Source organism: Numenius arquata, chromosome 1, assembly GCF_964106895.1.
Source record: "Numenius arquata chromosome 1, bNumArq3.hap1.1, whole genome shotgun sequence".
In the NCBI taxonomy this organism is placed as follows: Eukaryota; Metazoa; Chordata; class Aves; order Charadriiformes; family Scolopacidae; genus Numenius; species Numenius arquata.
Genome location: NC_133576.1, coordinates 111,775,865 through 111,801,658, shown reverse-complemented (window position 1 = coordinate 111,801,658; position 25,794 = coordinate 111,775,865). Strand labels below are relative to the sequence as shown.

Here is a 25,794-nt window from a genome sequence, read left to right as displayed (position 1 = left end):
ACCCCAGCACTGCCAACTCAGAAGTTAGAAGGAACTATGTGTGTCCTCACAGGAAACGTCTTGACTGACTCTACTGCAGACATGTTACTGGGACCTGCTGTGCTTAGAGCTGCCTTTGGAACTTGTGAAGGGAAAGAAGACCCCTTTCTCCTACCATCTTTCCTGAGTTAAGGGAATTTCTCAGAAAAGATAAAGCAGGTTGGTGTCACAAAGTACTCTTCAGTTTCTGCCAAAGAAAACTGGATTATTATGTGCCTCTTCTGGCATTTCTTTCACTACCAGTCCAAGGGTCGGTCATAGAAACCATCCACCTTGTACTGCCATGGACAAGCCTCTGATCATCCCCTCCAGCACAAATGTACAGGATGAAAACTCAGACTGCTTTCCTGTACATAGTATGGGGATGCCCATCTCTGAGGGATCCAAATGCTTTCTTCAAATATTCAGTATACTCTGTTGCATTACCTCATCAGTAAGGAACCTTCTGCAAGATCAAGGTGGGCCCGCTGCTGTCATTCACAAGTAGAACATACTTGCCATGGAAGTTTTAAGATAGAGAAACCTCAGATGTAAAATTCTTCTTCATTCGCTGATGAAGCTGGGCAAACACTACCATGATCATCCAGGGAACAAGGAGCTGCTCTCGAGGACTGTTTGGGCTGCTTGGAGAGAGATGATGATGTGAATGAGCTGGAAGACCATTCGGAGAGAGAAGGCAGTGAACCGTCAACTGACTCAAAGGTATTGCACACAGTTGATACAGGCCTTCCACTGGTGGCTGCCTCTTTAGTCTTACTGATAGCTTGCTTCTGTGGGGGAAGAGAGGCTTTCAAGTCATTGCAAAATCCATTAAGGGCAGAGTATGCAGAGACTACAGACAGGTCTGAGAAGGATAGCTTCATCCCTGTGTCTACATCAGTCTCCTGGGCACCCTCCAAGTCATCAATGTTAAGCCTGGGGCTGCATCTCCATGTTTTCAACCTGGTTGCAGGTGACCCAATATTTAAAAACTGAAATGGTTCATTGAAATGAAAAGTCTCTGAGGCTGAGGAGGAGTTCACTGTGGGCAAGCAGAACAAAGACTTGCTTCGTTTAAATGACCATGAAATGCTGGAAGCACTGCTGGATCTGCATGTGAAGTCTCCTTGTTCACTGTGTCTCAAGTCCTGCTGGGAGAAACCAAGATGATGACCAAGGCCATTTGCGTGATGCACCTTGTTTTGGCCCATTTCTTTTGGTTGTTCAGGGACAGATCGGTGGATCTGAGGAAGAAAGGCTGGCAGAGTGGTGAAGCGGGAATCTGTTGACACAGATGGATATGGTTGTTTGTTCTGCTTTGCAGACTTCCTACACCAACCACGTGCTTGCTGCAGCCGGGAGAGGGAGAAAAGAAGACCACATTAATAGAGAATTGGCAGTCTTACAACCGTAAGTCTCCATTGCTGAGTTGTTACTGCAAATAATTACGAAGCAGACTTCATTCAGTATGCTTGCAGCAAATGTTTCACTTCAATAACAAAGAGAAAGCACCCTGCCAAAATCCCAAATATTTACATAAGGAGCCTTGAAGACAACAAGAATAAATGGTAGAGGAGCCCTGCCTTGCAGGCTGAATTACACTAGCTTGAAATTCTCACTTACTATTGACTTGTTCAGATTAATTCATATTCTGTCTTCCAACACTACTGCCTTAGTGGACAGCTAAAGAATAAACTGAAGAAATGGGAGAGGTATGTTACCATCATTAATATTTCTCATTTCTTGCTTACTGTGGTGCAATTTTTTTATTTTTTCTTCTGAAACATCAAAAAGCCTTTAGCAAGCAACCTCATTCTCTGTTGTCTCAATGGGAATTTACTACTACTTTCAATTCTTTCACATTTTTTCTTTTACATCTGGTTAGTTGAACAGTGCACCCTAGAACGCACTTGCTCTTTTATCTAGCTCCTAATGACTTTAAGGACAGCTTTGGACACCTAATTTCCTTGTAGACACCTAGACTAAAGATGTAACCTCATGGTTATGATCTGAGTCTGGACCTGAATCTCATCCCTAGGGCAGGATTCAGTTGTCTACCTGCCAGATACTCGAGCATTTGCACAGGTACAGCAGCTGTGACAAATGGGGAGACAATGTCCTTCTCAAGAAGCTGCTGGAGGCCAGGTGGCCTTCCTATGGAATTAGACACCGATGTGTGGGTAACTGAACTGAGTCCCTAGTGTCTGAGCAATCATAAGGCTTTTTATCATCCCTCTTATCTCAATAAGGCTTTTAGAAGTTCAAATTTTAAAAAGTTTTATTTAAAATGTTCTTACTGAAATTTCTCACATAACACAAAACGCTAGATTTCTGTCCCAAAAGGGACAGTTGGACAAAGTGCCAGATCATCCCCTTGAGTATAAACATTAATCTCAGCTATGGAACTTGTCAGTTGGAAACAACAGAGGAGAAAGTACTAGGTATCTCGGTCACTATGTGCTCTTAAAGTGACAATGCTGTGGCAAACACGATTCTGGGCAGTCTCAAGTGAGTTAAAAAGGTATTAATATGCTGTGTACAACACCGCTATGGCCTCATGCAGAATGCTGCACGTGACTCAAACCATGCCTATGTGAAAAAGAATAAATTCAAACTGAAAAAGATGCAGGCACAAGAGAAAAAACAAAGACGAACTATCCATTAAAAAACCTGAACCACAAACTAACAAAAGGTTTCTACTCACAACAGAAGATGGATCTTGATCATTTTACCAAAGAGATTATATGAAGTGATAGAAAGGGATGAGACCTGGCAACCAGGGAGATCCTTTGTATCCGCTGTCTCTAAAAGAACTCCGTACATTGCTGCTTCTAACATCTTGCTAGTGCACATCACATTGTCTTAGTGACCCAGATCTGTCATAGCCATCTCCTGTTTTTTTTTATTGCAGTGATTCTAAAGGCAAAAAAGGTTTTTCACATCTGCAAAAAATGTTTTGCTCATTCGTGATCATCTAGCTAGAGGTGATCTATAGGACAGCCAAACCATAGGAGTTCACTTAGGCATTGTAGATGAATATCTATATAAACACCAATGCATATGTAATGAGGTATATTAATTCATAACCTATTTCTGTATAATATAATAAGCTCTTTTCCTTAATGCCATAAAGAATTAAATGAATTAATGGGTAAATTAACCACAGTAGTGTAGCAGTTTCATTAACTGATAAGAAATTGAGTACATAAGAGTCAAATGAAGTAAGTCAGATTGTCAACACAACATTAACCAGAAATCACTTCAGACCTCCACATGCAACATTATTTTATTTATGCAATAGGTGAGCTAATTTGTTTAAAAAATTGCTCAGCAAGATAAAAGGCTTGTGTCCATCAATAAAATACCAGCTGTTTCTTAACTGAAGACATTTCTGGATAAACCAGCCAGACCAATATGACATGCTGAAAGTACACAAACAAATCACTGCACTCTTTTGATAACTTTGTTCAAGAAAACACTCCTATTATATTGCTGTTTGCACTAACCAAAGGCAGTATTTTTTTCTGTTCAGTATCTCTGATATCAGATACGCTACATGGACTCAACCACCATGCTTGCTGAATCAACAGAAGCACCCCCAGGACACTTTGCCGACCTCTCAGAGAGAAGATGGCGGATTGCCTGACCATGACTAGTTTTTGTGCTATATTTTGTGCTATATTTTCCCAGGGAAGTTGTGGATGTCCCATCTCTGGAAGTGTTTAAGGCCAGGCTGGATGGGGCTTTGAGCAACCTGGTCTAGTGGAGGTGTCCCTGCCCACAGCAGAGGGAGTTGGAACTCGATGATCTCTAAGGTCCCTTCCAACTCTAACCATTCTGTGATTCTGTGATTCTTTTGTTTTCGTAGTCTTAGCTGGTAATTTGGCAGATCAAGGACCCAAAGAAACCAAGGATCCAAGCACTGGTAATAATTGGGGCAAAACTACACCTGAAAACACAAGGCTTTGGGGGACAGATTGGACACTTGCACTGGGGAACGTTCTGTGAGCAGTACAAAAGCCTTGCCTTTACCTTGCGCAGACCATACCATCTGTCTATATGTATATAAGACAGAGCCTACAGACATCACATGTAGGATTTATTGTCTAGTTAATACAGCCAATGGAGTCTGGAGAGCAACTCAGTTTTTCCTAAAGACAAATTCCTGTGTCTGGTTAGCTGAATTGTTTTCTAGGTCCTTGGGCTGTACTGAGTACCATACCCATTGACTACAGTGAGAACACAGAGTGTAGGTCACACAAGAATACCTGCAGTTAGACACCAGTTTTAGATGTCTGAAGTCTGGAGCCGAACCAAATCCTGCACAGATAACTTCCACATCTTTATTTTGCTTTGGTGTATAGAGGAGGTATTTTGCACACTAGTAAAAGTCTCATGCCTTTAGATGATGGTAATAATTTGTTATTCTTATTTATTGACATAACTTTCGACACGTGTTCCGAAGAAAAAGTAATTTAATTTGGTCTCTCGGGTCACCATTAGTGAGAGATACTGGGTCTGATACAGATGTCTAATTGGTACAGGTGTCTGCTGTATCCTGCCTGGCCTGCAAGCACATGCACGGGCCACTCCATATCAGGTACTTCAGTGCCTGGGAATGTTCCTAGGCACATTTAATTTATTAATACAGGTGAAGTCTTAAGCGTTTTGGGGATAAAGCACAGACATGAAAAGAGCTGGTTTGAGCTTTTTCTAATATTTACAAACACTCCAGTTTAAATCAGGTTGTGTTAGTTTTGGATTGTAGCTATGCAACACAAGGTGCAACACAGGTGCAACCAAACTGCCAGCACTCAATAGGATGCTCACCTGAGGCATCGCCTACGACGGTGTGGAGCAGAGAGGCAACACCAGGATAAATGGATGAGGTGAGATGAAACACCCCTGCCCAAAACCCTAGGGGCTCTCACAGAGGAACTTTCTAACCAATATGCAGATAAAAAGTAGAAGGAAAGGGGAAATGGACTACTAAGTGGGAGCACTTGGAAAGGGCAACCTGCCCCATGCATCTAAATAGCTTTAAGTACCTGGAACATACTTACGCTAAGAAGAAAAATCTACTTTAGGTAAGTTATTAATTTTAGGGTTCTGTCATTTTTAACTTTTTCCCTAGCTCTTTTAATGCTCCTATGCTCAGATCAGAGCATTTTGTTTTATACAAGGTATTTGCTGTTATTCCTGCTACCGGGTTACAGCTCCTGGTCAAGCTCAGTTGGTCTGGCAGGAAGTAAAGGTGCATCAGAGAGGAGAAGGGGACAAATAAAGCCTACCCCTAGGATGGCTGCCTGCAGGGCAGGCCAAGAGACATCACTAACACAGCTTATTTCTGAACAGCTCTGTTTATAGGAAGAATTGTTCACCTTGATCCTTTTTTGTTTAGATGTGTTATGACTTAGAAGACTTATTTTCCAATGCTGCCCTTCATGACGTGGCCAGAAAGGGGAAATAATAGGGGGAGATTTTTTAAATACTTTCATCTTAAAGCAACACAATCGAAAACTTTCCTGACTGTGAGAATACCAGACTGCACAACTGTCCTACAGGTAGAGTGTCAGAAGCTCCATCTCATGAAATGCTAGTGAATAAAGATTACGGGCTAATCCTATATTGTAGAGAACTGGATTATGTGTCCTAATAAGACTTTTCTGTATCTACATTCTGTTGCTTGTCAGAGATCACAGAGGGGATTCGATGATTTAGTCAGGATTAAAACTCAGGAAAAACTAGCTCCTAGTCCTGTGCCAAGGCCGTTGACTGTGCTCCTTCGTACCGCCCTGGCAGGGCACAGGGAGAGCTGCATGCAGCCGGTGCATTCATGGGATCGCTCCTCTTCATTTTAACCTTACGGTGTCCGACAGTCCCACAAAGTTTAAACTGGATTTCCATGTGTGACTGCTCTTGGGAGAAACCACGACAGGCAAATGGGATACGCTGATCTCCTGCTGCCCTTTGGGCCATGGGATGCTGGAAGCAGCCAGACCTATTTCTGTGCCTTGAGGACGCTGTGATGCACGTGCAGCTACTCATTTCAGCAGAACAGCCTTCTCCTTCCTCCCCACCTCTTCCCTTGGCTTTGGAAGCTGTTGGATCTGCTTTGAATTTTTCTGAATTCTTTTCAAGTCCTTATCTTCAGCCTTCTCACAGCTTGCTTTTTGCACTGCCTGATACCTGGCTGCAGCCCGGCAGAGCCCTGCCTGGTACAGCCAGGCTGCCTGCCTCAGGCACAAGCGCAGTGGAGATGCTGGAGAGGGGGTCAGTCATCTGAGAGGACAAAGACTCGAAACAAACCCACACGTTGACTTTGACTGGAATTCCAAATACAGAGAGAGAAAGCTGTCAGACCTCGCCATAAAGACACGACAAAAACGGCCATTGAACAGATTAGCTCTCTGGCAGGACAGATTTTTTCATCTGGTGCTAATCTGCTGCTCATTTATAATCTCTGCACAAATCTTTGTGAAGCCTGGAGGGATTTAGAGTCTTTGTGTATTACAATGGGCTGCAGAAGAATTTCATGACGAATATACGGGAAAGCCATAAACAACTTGGGTAGAACCTCGCAGAAATGCACTTTCTACTTCACTTGGGCTACTTATACCTGACACAAAAAATCCACGGGTGCTCCTGCAGTCTATTTTAAGTTACCTGCTTTTTAAGAAAGCAGATAGTGATCTCATTACGCATTATCTGCATTAAGCACTGCCAGCAGGGCTCTGCTGAGGTCAGAACCCAGCCAAACAGCCAGCACGGCAACAGCATCACCATCCTGAGCCCAGGTTTTGCCTGCCTTGCTCAACAGGAGTGCGACAGTGTTTGTTTAACTGTATTAAAACCAGTGGGATTGATCCAGAAATAATAATAAAAATGAATCAACTTGAGAAAAAAATAGCACAGATTAGTCCTCAGTATCACCGTAAGTCTTACTTGAAAGGCAAAACCTATTCCCAAGGGCAGAATATTAAAAGGCAAGATGCAGAAATTAAATTTAAAATTGAGTTGAATATATTTGAAAAGTGGTGTGCACTGTGTTTATAAAACTAGAACAGGTAGGTATCTTGTAATGTTAAATATATTCACTCTCAAGAGTTTTTGCTGATGTACATAGTCATCGGAGATCTTACTATGCCATGAAAGATAACTGTGCTAACAGCCAAGACAAAGTACCTAGGCATAAAGAAAAACAACTGAAAAATCATCTCCTATTCCTCCATCAGTTAGTGACTGATTCAGCTGTGTCACCACCAAAACCAACCGTTAGCACTAAGAAGAATCGAACACCTAAGGCACTAAAAGGAAAGGAAAAGCAGAGTGGAAGATTTTTAAAAACAGGAGGCTAGTATTAGACATACAGATTAATTAAATCAGCTTAAGGCACCTCACTTGACCGAGTCAATTTTTAATCCGAAAGTCTCTCATTTTCACCACTTTCAACATAAAGTAAAAGTAATTTTTGCAAAGGTGCCCGTTATACATCCTCGCTTGTCCTTGATGCTCTTCTTACCTTTCTTCCTCTTTGTGTTCAGACCTGCTCTATCTGCACTATTAATTCAAGCAAGCTTGAAGTTCTTTTCTCAACTCCATTTTCCTTCTTGTAGATCAAACTGTTCTCTGCAAAACTGCCCCTTCGTTGCCTGTTTCTGTATTTCCTCTTTCCCTTCTCCACTTCCGTGCTCTCCCTTCTCTCTTTTACTTCTACTTAACCGTAGTGACTCAAGACTACAGCAGTGGGACTGCACTTTCTTTCCTTTATTTCCCAGTGCTTGCAGTTCATGATGCTTTTGAGTAACAGGGATGAGATGACTTAAGTGAATTTAAGACTACAAGGGTACATTATATCACCCAGTCTGACCTTGTATTCAACATTTTACAAATCATTGAGCCATTTCTTTATTGAGCCTTCTGACACTTCTGAAAGCATTTCAGTTTTCAGGAGACTAAATTGCTCTATGCTTCAGGCCAGGGCATAAGACAGAGATGCCAAAAAGCCCAAGGCCCCTAAAATGTCAGTAGATTGACTAATGCTCCTAGACTATTTACATGTTTTATCAAGATCATACTAATGCTGGACAACCACCAAGGCACCCAAACTGGAAACTAAGGGAAGGAAAAGGAACACTGCTTTGTGTTGGAGAGATGAAAGGCAAACTCAGGTGAGGTCTGGCAGGGTTTGGTGGGTCAGCTAAAGCAAGTGCAACCATGACTACACTGATCTGTGTCCTAAACCTCTCAACAGAAACAGACGTGGACCCTGAGCCTCCAAGGTTTGCCTCTCCTTGGCCAAGATAAGCTTGAGAGGCAAACCATTCCTTATGCTGCAAAGTAGAGTGAAATATTTCCCTTAGTCTCAGATGGGGCTGGGACAGGAAAAAGAAAAGCTTTGTCCTAATCTCAGATCTTGTAATTATTTTGACCTCAGCAGCTCAGTACTACCCACCCCTGCTGCCTATATATCTAAAAGAGGGTATTTTCTGTATTTCCTAAGTCATTTCACTGAGCTTCAGTTATGGCCAGTCTCCAGCACTCTGTAAGAAGGCCCTGTCTCCGCTCCCTCCTCTCAGCCTAAAACACTGGGTATCTTGTGCATCATGGAAAAATCTGTTTTCAGCTATCTTGAGTGTGAGGTTTGACTACAACTATACTTTTCATGCAGAAACATACATGTTTTAAGTAAGATAAGGGAAATAAAAGCACTTTTGTTCTCCTCATGGTCCCAGACAAAAGGGGGTGAAGAGACAAGTTCATGAGTCACAGACACCTGTATATACTACACTGAATAAACAAAGAGGTTTTCAGCTATAAGCTTTTAATTTTTTTTTCTGTACAACATATTTGCCGATGTCTGTGTAGGCAAGTAGCCTTCATGCTGCTTCCCATCTCCAGGCATTTTGCACTGCAAATGCCTAGCACAGAACACCTTTATACATGCAGCTGGCAGACATCTGCACCCCTAGATTGACTTCTGGAAACTCCAAAGATGTATTCGGCAGTAACATACTGATCTTGAACATAAATGACTGCAGCTGATGTCACAAAACCATTAGGGGATGACTACTGCCTGACCATAGATCTGGAGTACTCATTTTGTACACCAAGAGAATGGAGAAATCTCCAAGGTAGCAGAGACCTGAACTTGCAGGTAGCATAGCAGCAGGTTAATGAGACTTAACGGTTGGGTCCACAGGCAATCTCTTCTCAGAACTGAAGCTTCAGCTAATAAACCATGTTTCCTAAATAGGATTGTACCGCTTCTGAACTCAAGATTACGGTTGCTTGGTATAGGTAAGATGAACATTGGCCAATTACCTCAGCAAACAGCCTCAAAAATCTCTCTAACTAAAAGCTGTAATCAGTTAACACTTGAACTATTATTTCAGAGATGCTCTATAAAACCACACTAGGCAGAAAATAGCCACTCCATTAACAGTATAGGGTCATTAGCAATAATTGCCATAAGAGCCTTAAATGCCAGATCTCACTACCTCGTTTCAGGCAGGATTAGCAAAGACTCATCACAAACCACACATTTCTTGGGATTTTTACTTATCTTGGCTTTCTGGCAATGTTGTCTGCTTCTTTCTTGGTGCTACAAGTGCTGGAGTGGGAGGAATTTCAGCAAGAAATTGGTTATTACAGGGTGAATCAGGTGCCTGAACACAGATGTTTGATCCATTTTGGCATCTCCTAGGGTGCCTGCCTGGCACTCCAGGAGGGCGCAGCCCTCCTGCAGGTCCTGAGTCTAATCTGCCAGGAGACCTCCTCAGGGTGTTTCAGGTACCCTTTGGCATGCAGAATGCCGGTAGATCCTACACTGAAGTGCCGAGTCACTACCTAGCTGAGATATTCATTTGCTGTTGCCCACCTTCCTCCCAAGTATGTCTGCATGTCCCCCTTCATGCAGAGTAGCTAGGAAATTGGCACTGGAACAGGTTGTCCAGAGAAGTTGTGGATGCCCCATCCCTGGAAGTGTTCAAGGCCAGGCTGGATGGGGCTTTGAGCAACCTGCTCTAGTCGGAGGTGTCCCTGTCCATGGCAGGGGGGTTGGAAGTTGATGATTTTTAAGGTCCCTTCCAACTCAAACCATTCTATGATTCTGTTATTCTAAATTCTGCCAAAATGCTATTTTTATGTACCTTTCCACCCTATCCAAAGACATTCTTGTAATTTAAAGAAGCTCTCTGTGCATTTTCTTCTCTTTGCTCGCTCCCCTGGTCAAGCCAGCCCATCAGTTATTAACCTCACCTGCTTCCCATATTGCACAGCCAGCCATGCAAGTTCATTAGCGCTTCTGCTCTCTCTGTGGGGATTATGCCCAGAGGCAGCCAGGAATTTGGACAAGACCTAAAAAACCGGCAGTATATTCAGTACCCCAGTATATGGTGTATTCTTATTTACATATCCTTCCCACTGCTCTGACAAGAGGTCCCCAGAGCTCCTGCTTCTGGGCTTAGCCCAGGTGAAGCACTGTGGGTGTCTTCCCACAGGGTGCAAACATGCTCTTAAGCCTTGCTCCTGATAAAGCCAACTGAAGCTTACCCTTTGCCTCAGCGGGTATATAGCTGCAACCTTGAAGCTAACTTTCCAATGTGGAAAAGCTACTGTGACAAAATAATTTTGAAGGACTTCCTTGCAAATGAAGGAATAGTTTCTGTGGTATTAAACAGACTTATCCTGCCCATGAATAACTTTATTTTCTCCTGCACTGACTTTATCTAAGCCCCTTGGTAATTGCATTTGCAAAATGGGTTAAGAACATGGATCAATCTGGCTGGCAAGCATTCAAGTCCCTGTAAGCACACCAAGAAAAACACAGAGGTCACATCTTGTTAGTCTAACCATGGAGGTATATTCAAACTTCAAACATTAACCACTGCCTGTAATTTAAGAAGGATATTAATATACCATTTTGGGTATAATTGGTAATTATAATCTGTAAAAATGTGCAGTATCTATATGAATTAAATAAAAATATTCTGATGATTACTAAGTACAAACTGATGTGCAGGCAGAAAAATACAAGGAGGTCATTGTTTGGGTTCATATAACTGGGAAGAGGCGAAAGTTATTACCAATGCTGTGGCATTGATAAAATTGTTAATAGCAGCACTCCATGAGAAGTCAAAAGGTAGTCCTCTTACTTTACAAGGTAGATAATATAATTGTTTTGAACTCAGAATGTGTTAAAAGAATATAAGGAGTCTCCATGGATCACCAAATCCAGTATTTCCTGAAACCCATGCTCCATCATATAATCTCTTTTCTTTAACTGACCATCCTGTCTTGAATTAAGGTATTAATCTGTTTGCACCTGCTGGGTGGCTGTTATGTAGTTGGACATCAATATGTACAACTGCCAACTTAAATCTGTTTATCGACAGCTTTTGTTCCTGTGCTAGAAGAGTAATTTAGTGAAACAGCTTTTTCCCATTCCTGCCATTTACCTTCCGGTATATTTTCCGAGCACAGACAGAGCTCCCTTCAGACTTACTTTGTCTGGGCTCAAATGACCCTACTCTTCCAGTTTCCATTTGTAAGACGGTCTCTCCATTCCTCTGTATGGGGTGGAAGCCCTTCCCTGTACCCACACCTCTCTGAAGTCACCTTTCTGGAGCCCAGGGCTGAAGACAGGTAAAGTCCGGGTGACCCTGTGCAATGGCACAAGCGCTTCCCGTGCTCCTTAGGGGATACTAACTCCAGTACACACCAGAAACTGCACTTTTCTTTTCATGGCTGCATTGTACTGGTGGCTTGGAGTCATCTGAGTACAAACAGGACGTATTCCCATTGATTTAGTTATAGCTATCATTCCAGTCATAGTATATAGTTATAGAGCTCCACTTCTGATTGTACAGACTTGTTTAAAACCTATATACCAGGATCTAGCCTTCATGACTTTACAGTCACCTAAGTTAGGTCCCAAGTCTCTGTTTTCCCCTCATTTTGCATATATTAGACTTCTTTTGCTTCACCACACTTCCAATGTGATAATTTTCATTTCTGTAACTTCATTCCCATTTGCCATTTTGCCCTCCTGTTCAGCATCATCATCCTCACTGAACACAAATGAAAACTAATTGCACTTAGAGGCCATGCTTAGCAGGCTTTCACTCTTCTCTTTTGGTGCATATGGCTTATTCTGATTTTCTTTGCAGGGTTTACCTCAGCCTGCTGTTCGACAAGTCCCGCTTTACATCTGTACTGTCTGGCACCTGTTACTTCTGAAAATTTGCTGTTTTGAAGTTGAAAGTCTCATTTAGAAGCCTTATTGGTTTTTCGGGTATTTTGTTTGTTTGTTTGTTGGTTTTTTCCTGCCCTTCCCTTCAATTTACTTGAAACCAGTGCAAGATCCCATAAACCAAAGTAATATCACATAGCAGAAACCTCCTGAAGAAGAACAGGGAAAAGGGGACATAGGCGAGTGTGGTTGCTGTGTAAAAGTTTCCTGATGGCTCCTGTAAGCTTAAGTTCACAAGTTACCTCAGGCTAACACAGATACGCCTACAGTGCAAGCTGTAGCCCTGACAAATTGGTGACTACCTTGGCAGATGGTCAGGGAAGCTGAATTGCCTCCTGAGCCCTACACGTGCGCTGCTCAGCTCTGGCACAGGGCGTCTGCGGGCAGCCTCTGCAAAGTGGCATCAGAAGGTTTCACCACCACCTGGATCTGACTCACCAGAGCACAGATGCCCCGTGCACCTGGATTTTCAGTCCCAGGAGCTAGAAACCCAGAGGCACTGTGCTGCAGGGGGGTGAACACACCTCTCTGCACATTGAGAGGTCCATACAGTGGGAGGATAGCACCCACAACGCCCCTTCCATAGAAACAAGATCAGACAATTTGACAAGCTTCACGAATGCAACTCACTAAAAAAACACCCGACTTCGAAATCTGGACAAGGTGAGGGTCTGTGCTCCTCGATTTGAATGCTGAGCAGCAATAAATACCTCCACAATGCAGGAATGCACATTGACCTGGCTCCGGATCGTCACAGATACCCCCTCTGCAGGGCAGGCAGCTATTAAAAGCTTGCTGTTTGTTATCCCCTTTATCTCCCTCGGACGTGGTGTAGTGAAGCACAGCATGCTGGTACATTGCCCAGATATAGTGCCTACAGATGTCCTAACAAATAAACTCTCCTTCAGGACTTGGTTATGAGCACTTGAGATTAGTTCACAAAGAGAGTCTGTGGGAATGTCTCTCTCAGGCTGCTCTTCAGGGCGCATTTCCTTTCCTTCACCACCTCTCTCCCCATCCTGATAATCACTGTGCAAAAGAGAGATGCAGTTTGTCGCTCTGTGATGCTAGAAAATAATGAGTACCATCAGGAATTCTGCTTGTCTTCCATAAAAATCTCATAACTGAGAGCTATTTTATAAACCCCTGTCAGTTCTGTGCCTATATTTCTTCTAAAACTACACCCATCAGCCATCATTTCTCCACTCGGGCTCATAATTCCTTCTCTCCTCATACTTTTAAGCAACTATCTCATCTCACATCACTCTACATAAACTGGGGTTGACTGATATCTGGATAGTATCATCCACTGCCTCCTTGATTAGTTACACACACAGCAAGGGGTTTCAGGTTCTTTCTTTAGCGTCCTGGCTCCTTCTCCTAGGATAGAGGAAAAAAAAAAAAACAAAACCAAAAAAAAACCTCCTTTTCTGGCTGCCATTGCAGGTTAAGCTTTCCTGCACAAGTCTGTTTGTTTGTGTACTGGACTTACCTGCAAAAGGATCCTGTTTCCATCGTGGTCTTCTGTCTGCCACCTGCCTTCACTGATGGGGCTGCAAGGGTTGGGCAAGAGAGGCACCAGCTGCCCCACGTCTTTCACTCTGAACTCCAGCACTGCTGACTCTGTCGGCGTTGGCACTTGGCCCTTTGGAAGTTTTTTTAAAGAAAACTGAATGTCTATTTCCACGTTAGAATAGACAGGAAAAACACAAAAGTCCGCTTTTTTCTGACATACTGGTCTTTTCAGTATTAGCTCGTACAATTTCAAAATGTCGACAAAGTTTTCGCTCCTGCAGTATATAGTGAAGCGGATAATTTCTTTCCCGTAGTGCACTGGGCGAATGGCCCACAGAGGAGTCTCTGGAGCCAAAGTGTAAAAGTCCTGGCTGCACGGCATGTAAGGGAGGAACTTCCCATGCACTCGCTCTGTGTGGTGGTAATGCCAAGGCGGCCGCTGAAAGGTTTCGTGGAGCTGCAGGATTGGTTCTTCTCCATATTCCTCCTGCAGAAACAGGACGACGGCAAGGGCCGGCTGAGAGACACCAGCCTTACCTGGCTTCCTGCGCTTCTTGGGCACTCGTCGTTCCGAGACTCGAAACAGCTGGAGGTCTGGATGGATCCAGGCTAGAAGCTTATCGATGGCTTGCTGAAGAGTCTTGGATTCACCTGGGTCTGTGATAATATGTACACTAACAAGAAATGGGTCTTGTATGCCTTCCAGAGAAAGTTCACCTGAGAGTACGAAAAAGAAAAAACATCCTTGAAGATTTGTAACCAAGTTGTCAACATTTAGGTGATCCTTAAAGGAGAAACAGCCTACTCAGTCACACCAGGCTTCTTTTTCATCTCTCTCAAGCTCACCTGCAGTAAACTAAAAATAACGTACTGAGATGTAGCAACCAAGAAAATAATCAGAAGACAGGGAAGTTTCATTAAGCATAGCATAAGAGCTGCTGTTTCTACTGAGGTAGCATCCAAATGTGCATTTCTGTGTTAGAAAACAGCTGCCCCACACAGCTGAGAGATAAGAAAGACAAAAATACTGACGTAGAGTGGGGGTGAAAGGGACACTAATGATGTGCAGAATGATTAGGGTGGACAGTGTTCATCCCACCTTGTTTTAATTTATGCCAGTTGGCTCGGGGCATGGAAATCACACCACTGAACTCCACTCTTATCACCTTGACGTTGGAGTTTTCCACCCGGTTAAGAGTGTTCTGTGTCCTGGAGGCAACTGTTTTAATAAGTTAGACAAAGTTTGTAGGGAGAGGTAATATCTTTTATTAGACCAACTGATAACAGCTGGGAAAAAAAACAGACAAGCCTTCAGGCACACAAGTCCTTCTTCAGGAAAAGATATTACTTGTCCTTACAAATCCTGCACTGTTTATATCTTCAGACCATCAAGACTATAATACTACTGCTTCAAGGTTTTTATAAGATTAGGGAAGACTGGTAAAAATCAGGAAGCACAAAAAGTTACACTTGCTCAGGGGAAAACAGAAACCTCTAGTTAGCCTCGGGAATGTTCACAAGGACATTTCTGTTCTTGTCCCTGAAACCTCTTTGACAGCTCAGAAGCAGAGCAATGGCTGGTTGGTGGGGAGTAGAGAAATTGTCTCCTCTGTTCTGCTGGAGTCGCATGCCAATAAAGATGCATGTGAATGGAGATCCAAGAGAGTTTAATAAATTATCCAGGTAATCTGGATATTTTTGCTGAAACAGTTTCCCCTGTGTGGTGTTCTGAAACTAAGACCCCGAGCCCGGGCACACAGCCCAAATGTGTGAAGCCTTAGAAAGGCTTCCCAAGCTTTTCACTGCACAGACCACATTTAATAGGGGGATTGTCTCACAGGCTGTTTCCCCTCCTATTGGCAATCAGTACGAATCTCTACCTCCTCCCTCCTGGCATCAGAATAACATTCCTGTGATACTTCAACAATTGCTTTAATGGAAAAACAGCATTATACAAGTAGTGTATTTAAGTTGTCTTTCAATACAGAATAGCTGCGAGACCCAGCAAAAAGCTAGATGCGACTGCATAGCTTTCCAGAGATGACCATACCGTCAGCCTCAATTTAGAAGCTGCAGAAAGATATGGTATGCAGAGCAAACAGCAAGCACGCATTTTGCCTGGGGGAGACACAGAAAAAATCAAGTAAATAATCAAAAATACAATTACAGCAGAGTTCTTGTATCTCTGCATGAAATGGGTGATGTGGAGTGACTCTGTCAGATGCTTAATGGAAGAAAAAAATTGAAGCAAAAAAAATATCTGTGTCAGTATACAGCAAGAGGCTTTGCTGTGGCAATTGTTACTGGTAGGTACTTCTTTGAGATATGCCCTGTGGATAGTCACAGTGTAGGAGAAAGACAAAAGGGGGGTGGGGGAGGTCATCTCGTGGTCCTTTACATGGGACAGCAGGACAGGAAGGAAAACAAATTGCAGAGGACAGTGATCTAATAAAACCAGAAAGAAAGTAATCGCCATAGATACGCAGTCATTCATTTTCTAAGACTGGAACAGAAGATGTTCAGCTCTTTTCTCCCTCCGTTTCCTTTGTTACACAAATGCTATCAAAGCCTGCAACAAGTGACAGGCTTGATATTTATGCATACAAGAGACCGCAGCTCTGAAAGAAGCCTGGGCACAACAATGTGAAGCAAAGAGCCATCGTTCCTGTCGGCTTATTGTTCTGCATTGAAAAAACATAAAAAATAAAAAAAAATCCCTGAGCATGGCTTTTCTGCCCCCCTGTTGCTCAGCATGGTGCACGGACACTGAATGGCTGAAGCATTTTTCAAAAGTGGAGCCTTATGGGAGCCAGCCCCAGCATTAGTATTCTGCAGCCATCGCTGCCTGTGCCCATCAGCACCAGATGCTCACAGAGCCAGCCTCAGAAGACCACCAAAGCCCGGCACAAAGCCATCGTTAGGAGCTAGGGTTATATGTACAGCACAGCAAATCAGCCTTTTTTTTTTATTTTTTTTTTTTATTTTTTTTTTTTAGCTAGAAGCAACTCTGCTGAAGGGGAAAAAGTGTAAAAAATAAGTATAGAAAGAGCTTCCGGATCTATTTTATGTTAGCAAAGATGCTTTTACTGCAACACTTTTACACCTTTCATTATGTGGCTTCTGTGCTTATAAAATGGCAGCCCTTTCGGCTCTGGTAAGAAAAACAGAAACATAAGGAAAGCAGAAATATGAGGCAAGGAGCTAAGAGAAACTTTCCCTGAACTGACGATAAGTTGCAAATTGTTTCTATGTTACTAACAAGCCTTTTTCCTTCAACCGACAAGGAAGGGGGGGAAACGACACCATTTCTCATGACACAGTTCAATTTGCCCTCGGCAAATTGTCACAGAAGCAAATGAAAGCTCTGCATATGTATTAGCCTTCCTGTGTTACTAGTTAATCCCACAGAAAATATCAAAATGCTGAGGCATCTATTTGAAAATAAGCTCCACGGTTCTCACAGCTATTACATTTTTTTTTTCTTTCCTATGACAGAAGGGGATTAGTTCTCTTTGAGCTGGCAAAGCACTAACATTGCTAAGAGGTAATTACTACCAGGATTGAAAGAGCAGTTCACAATTCTAAACTTTTTACTCCTCTGTTCGGTAGTATTAACCATCCATGAGAGGTTAAAGCAAACAGTCAGCCCAAATGCTGCGGGGCTGTCACACTCGATGTCCTAAAGCTGGGAGCTGACAGCGGCCTGATATTTTATGATTGAGTTTTGGATGGGTTCTTCTCTACATATTATTTTTATTTTGTTGCTGAGCGGAGAAAAAGAAAGTCCTGCAAAGCTGAATGGCGCTTTTGCCCTGTGGTTCTTCCTCTCCTCCCCTCCTCTCCCCGCCCAGAAACCAGGATCTTTTAATCAGAAAGACAATCTGACAGAAAGCAGTGGGTGCTGTCACATCTGTCTGTGCCAGCCGCCTCATTTCGGTACAACTTCACTGAAATTCAAGCTGCCTTGTCTTGGAGACAGACAGGACTGGTACCTCTCTGTCTAGCCCACTTGCCTACGTCCCCTTCTGAGTGCATGGAGAGAGGCTGCTGCCTCTGAAAATCCTGTGGCTGATAATCTTGCCTTCCTAATTCCTTTCGTCCCCCTCACTCTTTAGGTGCCTGCAGAGGACAACCCTCTTGGCATCCAGAGCTGCCCAGCCCTCCCCCGGCCAGAGGTGCCTAGAGGGAAAGCTATGACAACAGTGGCGATCTAAGTGAGAAGCAATGGGTTAAGTGCTCTGCTGCCTTGGGATGGTGGGGAGGCACACACTGCCCCTGAGAGGTGCCATGAAGACCCAGGTATCTGGTAACACCATCCTTGCTGCAGCCGGTCAGGAAGGCAGGGCTCATGGCCCAAAGCTGGCACAAGTGGTTGTTGCTTCAGGTCAGCAACCCAAGCAGCTGGTCATCTGAAGGTACAGGGAACTGGGGCTACATCTCCTTCTCCCTGGAGCATGCATGCATTTTACATTAAACCACACAAGAGGTGAAATGTCCCTAGAAAAAATGAGCAGAGTTTTTTTCATGCCACCTGAATAACCCTAGATCAGAGAAGTCTCCCTCTTGCTTTGCTTTTTGACCCCAGGACTCTTGCACACCTGGCTCTAGCAGAACGGTTCCTGGGTTATCGACATGACCTGGCAGGCTGGTCCCTCTTCTACGGTATAACAGGCCCAGGTTGCATTCCCCCTGGAGCTGCCCTTCACGAGGACCTGACCGTTCTCGGAGCAGTGCTCCAACCACTTTTTTTTATTTCAGGAGAAGTCACCACCTTCAGCAGTCTTGATGACATCTGATTTTCCAGGCTTCTCCAGCAGACGTGGCTGGAAATCCACTGACTGCCTAAAACCAGCCCATAGCAGAGCTCAGGAAGGAGATTAAGTACCTGTCCCCCTGAAACGTCTCTCCCAACCCTCTGTTGGTGAATCGAGATATGGACCTAAAGACCTCTCAGACTCACCAGCAGATATTTAATGAAGAGTTACCTACAGGGTTAGGCAAACTTGGGAAGTATATGAGCTGGGTTGGAGTCTATGGCAAAGAGAGATTTCAAGCAGACTGGATCCTGGCCCCAGCTTGTGCATGGGAAAGTGCATTTCCAAACAGTGGCAGATATTTTCAATTTTCTAGCCACCTACATTTTCAGTTTTTTATCTGGGAAACTCAGAGGAAGTATTCAACTTATAAATACTTGACATAAATATTTTTTTTTAGCTGACCCACAATATTGCATTGAGAACACGAACTTCCATTTTCCCGCTGAGGCGTGCTGCTTCGTGGGAACCAATGCCTGAACCTCCCTGACACCGTACAGACTAGATTCCTTTATCACTACATCAGGCATTAAGATTTCACATTTCATTCTGACCAAATTGCATGATGCACTACAGGAGAAGTAAAGCAGGCAATGGGAAAGGGTCAAAATGCGCCAAGCTCCTGAACCGCAGCTCCCATCAAGCAGTGCTTCATTACCAGGAAATAATTGCTATCAGGAGGTAATGAAATGATTCAAAACTGAACATTACGGATCAGCATACTTTTTTCATTGTTAATAAATCAGAATATTTCAATTGTGGGAATGCAAAAAAAATTAAATCATTGTATAAATACTGTCAGAAAAAAGCCCTATAATATTTCCTAACTGAAACTTCCTGACATTTCTGTTGCTCAGAAAATGACAGTATTTCACTACTTCAATCCCATTCCAAAACCCAAAGAAATGTCAAAATGGTAGCATTTCTCACTGAGCAGGATCTTCACATTTTATCTGAGTTCAAGGCAAGACTGACCGTTTTAGGTGTGTTAATTGAAAGGCTCAGGGGCAGGCACAAAGACTGAGGCTATTTTCATAAACAAGGAGCATCGCTTTATGGGCAGCTGCAACAGAAATGTATACTTGCCACCTCTGGCAGCAGAACCCACTGCTAGGTCATGCTTTGATGAATTATGCAGCATCAATAATCTTTTGAACAAGGAGAATGTGACAGATTCACCAGCTCCTCCATTCTCTTTCCCTGCTGTTTAATAGCATCTGACAAACGCAGGGCTGCAGGATAATGTGCTTCTCAGCACGCCCTGCTTTGCACACCACCTCAAACTCATGAAGGATGCTCAGAAGCAATAAAAAAGGGGATATTCCGCAGAGCACAGTGACAAGCGGAGAAACCTCTTTCACGCTCCCATCAGAGCAGCATTTTCCCGCGGAGCTGCAGTTGAATGTTCTCTAATGGAGATAATGGTGCCAGGATGCTCACTCCTCCACCCGTACTAAGACAGTATAGACAATGCACAGCAGACCAGCATACTGACAAGCATGGCAAAATAGTCAATCTGCTCCTCCAGATGGGCACATGATATAGGCTCTCTGTGCTGTTATCCAGTTGCTGTAGAACCAAAATAAAAAAATAAAAAAAAAAACCCACAAAAAACCCACCACCCTCAAAAATAAAGCTGGAAAATTAAGCCCGTTATCTGCCTGATGGAGATAAAAAGCTTTCTCTGGTACATTAATATGAACAGTCTTACGAGGTGTCATTGCCCTTAGTGTACAACATGCAGCCAACGCCGCAGGAATGAATCTTATCTCAAAGTGATACTTAATGCCCACAGAGGCCCTGCATGATCAAGCAAAAGCAATGGCAGATCTCATCATGTGATATCTTTGCTGCTGGATGGTGCAGCAATTGCTGAAACTCCCCACTGCGCTACAGCCCCTGGTGAATTCTCATCCCTACCCCACACCAGCTACATTCCCCTCACCTGCCTAAGGGTAACCTTTCATGATGAACTTACGCTGCTGTTGAAAGGGGCCATCTCACACTAGTCACCTGTCCATGCACTCCTGCCTGCTCCCTTATGTTAGTCTGGGTACTTGTCTTAAGTGAATCATGCCACTGCACCCTGACACTCGGTCTCCTGTTTGCAGTCCTATGGTTTATGGTTTGTAGTCACACGGTCTATGACTGCCATCTTGGCTTGCCTTCAGAACTATATGACCCTCATCTTCTTCATAGGAAACAGCCCTTGTGGCCCACAGTCATCCCACGGAAGGTGAGGCACCCAACAGATGTCCCTCCAGCTGGCTGCCCTGGCCTCCTTTTGTAGTCCATGGTGAGAGGCAGAATCAAACCTCAGATAACACCCATCACTGTCCACAAGTGTAGTGGGAATCAAGGAACTCCACTTCCATCTTTAGGCGCCTCAGCTGTGCAACTAAAATTGGAGGGGAAGTTTGTGGGCCTGTATGCTTACCTTGAAGATCATTCTTGTTCTAGTATCTTATCTTGCTCTACCACTTTGTCAACAAATGAGATGTGCTTTTGTGATAAGCGTTATGGAAGAAGTGCTCTTGAACTATGTGACTGTCATGTCTTCTCTTACATCCTCCAAAACCAACTTCCTTGACTCCTTTAGTCAGGCTGCTGACTCCTCATAGCAAGGTGAAGAATCAGGGACTCCTTAGGTCACAGATATACTTTCAGTCCCCATTTCCCTCATCTCCTCATTCACAACACTGCAGCTTTATCACTTATCCCCTAACTACCTGGCAGACAAGAAGCAGTTCACACTTGGTATAAAGAAAGGTATGTGTGAGCTGCCTGTGGGCTGACTGTCCAGCTGTAGGTTAGGAGAAGAGGTATCTTGAACTCACATGACAGCCTTTTTTCTCCATGGAGACAAAAAAAGTTTGTCCCACTGCCCTTCATCCAGTTCCGGTGACACCTGTGGGAAGTTAGTGTCTCTGTGAAGCAAGATGGCACATGTTCACTTCACGTTCCCTTTCAAAAACAGGCTAAAAATAAAGGGACAGGAATACCACATTGGGTTTCTGGCTGTGTAATCCCACATCCCTGACACTACAGCTTTCTCCTTGATGCTTCTGTGTTTTCTACCTAGGCTTTAAGGAGCATGTGAAAGCAGAAGCTGTGCTTTACTGCATATTAAGCACCCAGCAAAAAAAGACCCGCAACTCTGAGAAGGTTGCGTGTTGGATCTTCATGCAGACAAACTGTAGGAATCCACGGTGGGTGTCTTCACACCATGGTTACAAGCAAGCAAACTTCCTGGCAGTTCCTCAGAAACACCCCCCAAGATAAGGATTTTTCTGCCAATGCTGTGGTTTTCTCCATGAGCTCTTTACTCTTGCTGCATGGTGCTCTTGAAACATGGTGTTCTCCTCCCTCAAAGTATGCTGCTGACACCATATGTTACATTGGCAACAGCAGTGTCAGAAATAATCAGAATTTTAATTTAAAAAAAATAAAATAAAATCCTGATCATCTCCTTATTCTCTGGAGAGCACTGAAGTCTTACTTCAATACTCTCCTCAACCACAGATTTAGCTACTAACCTGCTGAAAAGTAAGAACCCCAACATGCTGGTGTACTCATACTCCTTCAGGGATATTCTCCTGATTGTCATCTGTTGTCATTTCCCCTCTTCCCTCCCACACAGTTCACCACAGCTTGCGAGCTGTCTTGGAGTCTCAGTCTGCACATGTGTCCATGTCATAAAACAGATTCACATGATTTGGCATCTTCAAACTGTGTTCACTAGCTTAGCTGTCTTCACTCAAAAGCCACAATCTACCTCTTATTTGCCCATCTGGGGGCACAAATGGCTTCATCACACAGAGACTAATTCTTACAGGAGACCCAATACTCTTAAGAGAAACAGTAAGGGAAATTTTTTTTGATACACTGAAAAGTATTCCTGATCTGTGGAAAACAGCTGGTAATTGTCACTCTGTGTCTTTCAGAAATACACAAGAACCAGTAATCAGAAACCCCTGAGGAGGGACCGAAGCACAATGGGGAGATGCTGCTCACAATATTTGCCCCAGTGAGTTTGGTGATGCTACCAAACTGGGCCTGGGCATCAGGATAAGGCATGGGACTTTATGTACCTATATTGCTGTTAGATTCAGTCCAGTGGAGAAATACAGGGAAGGTACAGTAATCATTAATGCTCAACTATTCCATTAATTTGTTTTTTTGTTATTTTATATTGTATGTAGAATTAAAAAAAAAAAAAAAAAAAGAGTTGCCTCGCTTTTTAGGGGGTTAGGGAAGGGAAGAGGGCCTGAAATTGAAACACAGAGAGAGCAGTGCTCCAAATGGCTGCAGATTTCCACTTTAGAAGAGTTAAGCTTTGCAAAGATGCACGTCCTTCCCAATCATAAAATTTTCCTAAAGAAAGATATGGATCGTTGTACTTGGCAAGAACCCAGGCACCGATCTTTAGTATTAATATCAGATTCTGTACAGAGCTGCAACGTGTAGCAATTTGGTAAAACTCCCATCAGCAATCAACAGTAAATCAAAAGCTGTACAATGCATGTCAGCATTCAAACTGTGTCCAACGGCATACGGTTCAAAGTCCTTTGACTGCAAACATTGTATTTTCTTAAAGTCTGACTCCTATGTAAAGCTGAGATTCTCAAAAATATGTTTTTTATAAAAGGACAGAAAGAACACTGCCTTAAAAAAACCCACCAAGAAATGCTGTACACTTGAGCAGCTGACAAATTTGGTCCAACAATGAGCTCCATACCTCACACAATGTACTCTAGTTAACTAAGAGTGTGATTTTATGATGGGCTTAAGACAATTTAAAACTTCAGTGCTGGCAGTCTTCCCCATACTGTTCCCAGCTAAGTGTTTCCAGTGCTTCCCATGTGTCAGGTCTAGGTGCAAGTTGAAACAGCTTGCTGAACAGACTGAAAAGAAGCCCTCAGACAAGGAGTAATCAGGATTGTGCCTTCTGGTGGCAGTCAGAGAACTGATCTGGCTAAAAGAATGTTAATTTTCAAGCAGACCTCTTCTTTTGACCAGTTCGTGCTTTTGCACAAACCTTCCTGGTATCACAAAGAGGTGGCAGGGAAACCCAGCCAGAGAGAAGGCACAAGCCGCAACAAAACGTCTACACACAACACACATCTAAAGAAAATATGGGATCGAACCCTGAAGCGTGGTCAAGGACTGCCATGTTTGTGTCTCTGTAGACAATCAACAATATTAGCACTACAGCAAAGGAGCCATTTGGACTTGACAGTATTGAAAAACTATTTTGAATCTCATAATCCTTTCAGCCGACAGCAGTGTGCACTTCAAAAGACCTACCCCATACCAGCTGATGGAAAAGGGAAACAGTAATAGAAAGCATGCTTGTCATCAGTGCTTCATCCTGATCCCATATGGTTGCAGCCAGGAGTCACCTGGCAAAACATTTAATGAACCTTTTAGAAATTACAGATACAAGATTAATTTCTGAAACTGTTAATAAACAAATATGAGGTACCAACAAAAATGAGGAAGGCACTGGACATCTACTGCTCCAGAATGTGGCACACACTGATCATCAAATGTCTAAGTTCTTTACTGAGCTTACATAAGGTATTTAAGAAATGTGTAGACATGGCACTTCAGGGCATGCTCTGGTGCCTGAGATTGTTGGTTTGTGTCTGTTTGTGGGTGGGTGTGGGGTGTGGTGGGGGTTTTTTTGTTTGTTTTTGTTTTTTGTGGTGGACTCGATGATCTCAAAGGTCCCTTCCAACCATGAAGATTCTGTGATAAATAGATTTTATTTATTCATTTTTAAAGTTCAAATTAATGAAAATACATCATCATAATGTACTGCAGCCATAAAATGGGGAAACTAATTGTTGCCATTGTCAAAACAATATGCATTTAGTAGAAACTTCAGCCTTCACAGGTGTTTTGTCATTTGGCTCGGTGAGTCTGATGACTTTTCCCGTTCTACCACAACCAGTGCCTCTGAGTCAGGAGCTGCCATGGGACAGATTTATTTTTTTACCTTCCCTCTTTGGGCTCTAACAATTCAGACAGACGTCTCAACAATTTCCAGATCATTCTCATCACTGTACCAGCTGAACTTGGAATGCCAAGATCTTTCCTGCAACCCATTACTCGGGGTAAAAGACCCACTAAATGGCTGCCTAGCTCCTTACGGATTTCTGGGACAGCAGCAGTGACACTTCCACAGAGGGAAATCCAATCCACATCACCTCATAATCCAATTTAACTTCCTCTAAGATCTTTCCTGTAAATTTTTACTAGAATTGCATGGCACTTGATAGGTCGGTGTCTATCAAAGATTTCCTATGCTTCTGAATCATGTCTGATAATGAGAAAGATGAAATATTTGTTTATGTGTTTTTGATTATGACTAGGTATGCTTAAAAAAGGAGCTAGAAAAACATTCAGATTGTAATTTATACACAAATTATTATTATTCTTTTTAACAATTAATCCAGTTTTTATCTGCTGTATCTAAATGACAGGAAAAAAACACCTGACTGGACATGGTCAGAAGACAATATAAAAAACAAAAAAACCCAGAGTTTTGATAGCCCTGGTCCAGCAATTGTTTAGGGTACACTTATACCCCCACGATACAGAGATCCCAAGCTAGCTCAAAGCCAGCTGGAAGTTAACTGAACCATGGGATGCGCAGTTTGGTGTATGCTAAATGATCCCAAAGAGCGAAACTCTGATTTTAACCAAGAACAGAGCTACATGGGTTACTCCAAGCTAAATACATTTAAACAGGAACTTTAGTCTTTACAAGGGGAAGGGCAAGCTTGTGGTTAATGCCACACACTTGGCATGCAAAAAGCAAATGTAGATTTGATTTCAAGCACAGTTACACTTTCATTTGTGCATGTCCTTAGTCATGACTGTGCCTCATTTCTTTTTTATCTTCTCTTTCTGGCAGCTGTCCATCTTTAGTCATGTCTCCAAGGGCATGTTTCCTTTCTACTCCTTATGCTTCTAAATAACCATGTGTGGTTAAGTCCAACCTCAAGATGTTATCTCCCTACTAGAACAGCATCCTAACCTCAACTTCTTGAAAGGTAAAAGTGCAAATAACAATGTTAACTCAATATCAACATCTCCAGCGTGGTTTCCGGGCAATGGCGCTCAGCAGCAGGGATAACTTCACACCGTTCCTTATATAGGTAATGGACCCCTGAAAATCAGGATGCA

The 25,794-nt window shown here is 43.1% G+C and overlaps 1 protein-coding gene across 1 annotated transcript in view; it reads right to left on the bottom strand.

Moving 5' to 3' along the window:
- Positions 1-563: 563 nt before the first annotated feature.
- Positions 564-25,794, bottom strand: part of FAM124A (family with sequence similarity 124 member A) — a 43,259-nt gene continuing 18,028 nt past the window's right edge. Inside the window, exons 3-4 of the mRNA XM_074156611.1 lie at positions 13,764-14,503; positions 564-1,367 (exon numbers count right to left, since the gene is read on the bottom strand). Coding sequence (XP_074012712.1) covers positions 564-1,367; positions 13,764-14,503 — 1,544 coding nt within the window. The remainder of the gene's footprint in view (positions 1,368-13,763; positions 14,504-25,794) is intronic.